Genomic DNA, 6,000 nt, shown 5'->3' with positions numbered 1-6,000 from the left:
GCCGTGAAGAAGGCGCAGCTGCGCTCCGCCCCGCGGGCCAAGAAGCTGGAGAAACTCGGGGTGTACTCCGCCTGCAAGGTAGGCGCGCCGCCCGGCCCCCGCCCGCCCCCGGGCCGAAGCGCCGCCCCGGCCGAGCCCCGTCGCGGGGCGCCGACCCCGAGAGGACCCCTCCCCCCGGCGTCGCTCGGCGCCCGCGCTGCCCTGGGGCGCTGCTGCTCTGTAGGAGCTCGCCGGAGGCGCCTTCCGGGAGCGGGGCGGGTCCCGGGGAGCCCCTCCCGGGGGCCTGCGCGCCCCCCCCCTCGGTCCTCGTCCCCTCTGGGCGGAGCTGGGTGGGAGTGGGGGCGCGACCGCGGACTCGGGGCGCGCGGGGCGGGGGGAGCGGCCGCGGGGGCCCGGGGCGCTGCGCGTGCGGGCGGCGCGTGCTGTTGCTGGTGCAGCCGGGACGCTGCCCCGGCTCTCGGCTGTAAACAGCACTCCCGGCTCTCCTGCCCGTCCGGACGCGGCGCCGCCGGGGGGCGGGGGAGGGCCGCTGTCAGCTCGGCCTGGCCCGGGTGACGGCGGGGCGGGGACGGGCGGCCGGGCCGGGCGCTCGGGGTCAGTAACCCCGCGCGCGCGTCCCCCGGCCAGGGGCCTTCAGCGTCTGCAGGGGATTCTCGGCTCCTGGGTGCGCGCCCCTCCGCGCCGCTCACGCCCTGTGTGGACCCTGCCCGGTTCCGCACAGGCTTGTCGGCGGGTGTAGCATGCACTGAGACTTGAGTGCTCACGGGCACCTCCCGGGAGCCGCTTCCATACTCACTCGCTGTCCGAAGGGCTGGGACGGGGCTGAGAGGCTGCTCTCCGGTGGTGCGATGCTGGGCGGCTCACAGGCCCCATCCCGAGGGCAAACCCCAGTGCCACCCGGGACGGCATCGGATTACAGAAACTGGGCGACAGCGGTGCCCCGAGGCTGGTGCTTCTGAAGGAGCAAGAGTGACCGAGGAGAGTGCTTTTTAGAAGGGCCCGGGGGTGCCTGGCAGGCGCCGTAGATGAGTGAGAACGAGGCGGGGGAGCCGCGGGCGCGAGGCAGGTCTGCGCCGGGCCGGGAACGGGCCCAGGTACTCGGCGGCCGCGGGTTCGGAACGAGAGGGGCTCGGCCCGGCGGCGCGTGTCCGCTCGTGTTTCTACTTTGGTCTTTGAATCGGCTCCTTCTCACCCTGCTGCTAGCCTAACTTGCCTTAAGTTTTGGTTCTGTCTAAAACCCTTGAGCATCTGTGCCCTGCCTTCATATTTTTAATCCTTTCAAATGTCCGTGAGTGAAATTAGCACCTTTTGAGTGTTTTACGTTCCCATTAACAACCAACCCTATGGGATGGAAAGCCTCGGCACTGAAGGGCTCTCTTCTTGCTCCCGGGAGGCTGAGTCTCCACGGCTAGGTGCTCATTCACTCGTGCGGTGTCAGAGGGATTCCCATCAGGGTGCCAGGCATCGTGCTAGCTGGACAGTGACCCCCAGAACGTGTCCTTCTGGGGCTACTGGCCGGACGTGTGCGCAGCCTTGCGTGCAGGTGGTGGGTGAGCCAGTTACAGTGAGTCCCAGAAAACCTGCCTTCTTGGAATGCTGTTGGCACTCAGAGCAGGGCCTTCACAGACGGAAGCACGGGCTGGGTAGGCTTAGCTTCCTGGAGGAAGTGTCAGTGGGTGCTAAGGACTCTTAGCGGTGCAGGGTGGGGTGAGCTGCAGCCTCTAGGAGCGGACAAACTGAAAGCAGTTCTAACAGCTTGGAGCTGGGCCAGCGGGGCCTGGAGGGTTGGTGGGGAGGTGTGTGTGTGGCCAAGAGGGAGGACAGGGATCTTCATATTATCTCGGGTTGTTTGTTTTTAACTGTTCTTGAGTGTGAGGAAGGGCAGGACCAGCATCTGTGCTCCTCTCAGAGCTTTGCCTGGACCTTTTATGCAAGAAAACCCTGGAGGACACATCCCCCTCGCTTCTGCCACTGATCGGCCACTTGGCAAAAGTGACGTCTCTCTGGAAGGGAGTACTTTCTTGGGGGTGGGGGTTGGTGGGGGTTGGAGCTATTGAAAGAAAATAGGCCTCAGACCTGATAAAAGTCTGGCTTTTAAACTTCACAAACAAACAGAAAAAGAAGGGAGCTAGTTCCTAGCCAGGGAGGGGCACCACACCCCGGAGAGAAAAAAAAAAAAAGAAAGAAACAAACTTGTTTTGCAGGATCCCGAGTAGAGTTTTTTGAACTGTGTCCTGGCCCAATCGCTCGGGTGACCCAGGCAGAGCGCTCGTTAAAAATGTAGGTCTGAGCACATTCTGTCCCTGCTGACCCTTAATTTCTCTTTACCGCAAGACCCTGCGTGGGCTGGCCACTGCTGTCTCTCTGGCCCCTTTTGAGAGCCGTGCATGCTCTCAAGGGAACCTTCTGCCTCAGGGCCTTTGCACATACTGTTCACCAGGATCGAAAGTTCCTCTTCCCTCATCTTCAAGCGAACTCCCAGCTCTTCCTGCAAATCTGATTCCTTGCATCACATTTACAACCCTATTCAGCCTTCCCATTCTAAATTTTCAGAACCCCCCTCTGTACTTATTTCTTCTTCCTGGTGCTTTTATCTTGACTTTTAATTGTGTGATTATTTTATGATGTTTGTCACTCTGAATAGATCCTAAGTGATGTGGTTATTGACTGGCTGAATTAACTGGAAAAAAACGATTAACTGCTGGAAGACCAGGAGTGTAATTGTAGCCTGACCACTCCTTGACGGTTGGGTGGAGGGAATTGGTGATTTTTCACCTACGGCGTTTCCAGGGCTCTCACAGATGTGCACAGGACTAGATTTTTAGTGTCATAGAAGGAGCACCGAGTAAGTTACAAGGAGCCCAAATCCATATCTGTTTGAATGAGAGTGTAACTTATGTGCTGGAAAACCAAAACCATTACCTGACTCTTCCTAGTGAAATAGGCCATTTCTCGATGAGAGGAGGCTGGAGGGGGTGGTGGGCGAGAGCCCCGTGAGTTCACATTTCCGGCCCCACTGCGTGGCCTTGGGTATGGACTTTACCTCACTCTCCGTTTCCTTGTCTACAGCGCGGGGTCCGGAGCCCCCACCTTGCAGGGTGATGCTGCGGACTTCAGATGGGCTTCTGCGTCTGAGCACCAGCAGGCGTGTGGTCCCTGGTGCATCCTCTGAGCAGCTCAGAGGAGGGTACCCTGGAGGCGTGGGAGTCGAGAGGGAACGCGGGGCTTGGTCTCATGTCTCAGCTCTGCCGCGTGTGTGGCCTTGGGCACCAGTCACGGAGTTTCCCTCTGAACCTGGCTTGCTTCATCTCTAAGACAGAGACCATGACTTCAGCCTTGAAGTTCAAAGACAGAAGGTCCCAGAATGTTCCTGGAACCTTAGAGTGTTGGGTCCGCACTGGCAAAATGAACCTGCCTGGTGCTGAAACAGAAATAGTTTCTGATGTAGAAAACAAACATAGTTACCAGGAGAGAAAGCTGTCGGCGGCGGGGGGTGTAAATTGGGAGATTGGAGTTGACGAGTGCGCACTGCTGTGTATCAGATAAGCACAGGAAATCGTCCTCAACAACCTGTGATTCCCTCCACGGGAAAAGCCTCTACGGAAGAGTGGGCGTATGTGCGTGTGTAACTGCTTCACATTGGTGTACACCTGAAGCTAACGCCACACTAAATCCACAACACTCCACTAAAAATGACTAAAAACAAGAAAAGAAACCGCCTGGCACTGTGCTCAGGGCCCCAGTCAGGGGCCGCCAGGCAGCCACAGAGGACGCGGTCGGTGGGACTCCGGGCTGAGAGCCATGCTGGAGAGAGAGACGTGGGCACAGGGCTAGAAAATTAGTCATTTAAAAAATAATGGCTTATCATCTAGAAGGGGCCCTGGGTGTGAACCGCTGTGGGCACAGGCACAGGTGCTGCTGTGAGAGAGAAAGCTCCCTGCGTTGGGGGTGTTGGGGCCGCTGGCACTCGGGGGGGGGGGGGGGGGGAAAACCAGCCCGGGAGTTGGGGGGAGCGCGGGAAGCCCCTGTTTGTGTTTGTCCGTCCTCCTGGGAGCAGATTGCTGTTCCAGCATCTGGAGCAGTGGCTCTTACCCAGGAGCTCTTGTGCCCCCCGCGGGATGTTTGGCAAAGTCTGGGGACATTTTCGGCAATTGTAATGGGGGGAGGCGGCCCTGCTGGCAGCTGGTGAACAGGCCCAGGGTGTTGGTGACGTCCCATGGTGCGGGCCGCCCCTCTGCACCCGCCGCGGCGACCGGCCCCCGAGACAACGGTGCAGACGCCGAGAAACTGCCTCAGGAGAACGTTGATTTGCCCCCAGACACCATAACTTTGTAGCCGGGGAAAAAATGAATACTTTTCATGTTAATTTGAATAGCACTCAAAATCTGAAAAAAATCTCGTTTGTGAATCCTGGGCATATTTTTAAACAGCTTTATTTTGTATAATTTATAGACCATAAAACTCACCAACTGTGTGTAGTCAGATGCTTTTGAGTGAACGTGCCCAGTAGTGCTTACGTGACTGCAGTCCAGCGTTATCACTCTGCCATCTCTACCACCCCCAAGAAGTCTGGTCACTGACCCCCCCACCTCCCACTGAGGGCACCCTTTTTAAAAGGTGATGTTTTATGTTGGGTGATTGTTGGTTTCCAAACAGAAACAAGTATCTTTTGGGAGACATTTTCAGATCAGCAGTATTGTTACAGCAAAGCACAGCACACCCAGGTGGGTAGATAAAACGTTTAAAACAAAACACTCGACTCAGCCTCTAGCCACATTGCTCTAAAAGGGGGTGCCTTGGAACCAAGCCCTGGGGCAGAATGTTTCATCTGGCAGGCACCATACAGAAAGTGAGAAAGATGAGCAAGTTGAATTATTTCCCCCTAAACTCTCAGAGAAGATTGAAATGCCAGCCTGCAAAGCCTTCAGATTACAATTTGCTGTTTTATGTAACTGAGAAAAGTAGTTTATAGGGCAGAACAGCACAACAATCTGCTGAGGACTGTTTTGTTTTAGGAAGCCTGTGCTTGCAAAAGTGGTGTTTTCTGAGGCCGTGCTGATGGGTCTTGTGTGTTTGTGTTTACCATTCAGTAGATCTAAATCTTACCTGTCCACACTGGCAGGATTTAATCCCGTGTCCATTTAATTCTGTAAATCCACGGGTCTGACCGGTTGTAGGGATCGTAGAGGGTGAAATATGCAGGTTCACCCAGGTGCGTGGAACAGTCAGAACATCTGCTTCTCAGATGAGACACCTGGATACTCAGCTCAGTGCCAGTGAAACCTGGGTGTCGGGGGCTCAGCGGCTTCTGACCGAGTTGTCTGTTCCACCCTGAGAGGAAGGTTCGGGAAGAGTTGTCAGAGGTTTCTGGCTCTGGACAGTCTCCTAATTCGAACTCGACTGCATGCTTTGAAACTGCCGCAGTGCCTGTGTGGGACTGCGGGCCACGCGACCCCTTGGAGGGTCGCCTGCCCCCCAGCCCGGTGCCCCCGGGGCAGGCCTCCCCTGCCTGCCTTTCCGTCTCCCACGGGTGGAGCGGGAGGCAGGGGCCGCCTCGTCGGTGTACCGTGAAGGCAAGGCTGTTGAGCTTCTCCGAGCCTTCTTAGAACACAGGCATTCCACGGACGTCTGTTTGATTTCTTGACAACTTCCGCTGCTATCAGCAGTTCCGTCGCCAGCGAGCGTTTTGCTGCCTGTCATCTGCTGCTCCACCTGGGGAGACAGAAAGGCTGGGAGGGTGTCGCAGCCCCCGGCGGGGCTGAGAGCGAGGAGGGAGCCGCCCCCGCCCGCGTCCTCCGCGTCCCGGGCGGGCAGGGCGCCTTCCTGCAGGTGGGCTGCCGGGGGCCTGCGTTCGTGGCAGGCCTTCTCCGGCTCCTCCTATTTGATGTTTGTTGTGCTCCTATTGAGAGGTATGTTCAAAGGCTTTCTCTAGTTCATTGAGTCGTGCAGGCCGTAAAGCGAGCAGAGTAAGTGTTCTTTGTGACTGGCCCGGGGCAGACA

At 57.4% G+C, this 6,000-nt stretch overlaps 1 protein-coding gene across 1 annotated transcript in view; it reads left to right on the top strand.

The window, feature by feature from the left end:
• KAT2B (lysine acetyltransferase 2B) overlaps positions 1-6,000 on the top strand; it is a 116,984-nt gene that overhangs the window by 22,546 nt on the left and 88,438 nt on the right. Inside the window, exon 6 of the mRNA XM_040235472.1 lies at positions 1-78. Within this exon, the coding sequence (XP_040091406.1) occupies positions 1-78 (78 nt within the window). The remainder of the gene's footprint in view (positions 79-6,000) is intronic.

Source organism: Oryx dammah, unplaced genomic scaffold (assembly GCF_014754425.2).
Source record: "Oryx dammah isolate SB20612 unplaced genomic scaffold, SCBI_Odam_1.1 HiC_scaffold_2, whole genome shotgun sequence".
Taxonomy (NCBI): domain Eukaryota; kingdom Metazoa; phylum Chordata; class Mammalia; order Artiodactyla; family Bovidae; genus Oryx; species Oryx dammah.
Note: the sequence above shows the minus strand (reverse complement) of the source record. Positions and strands in the feature narration are given on the sequence as shown.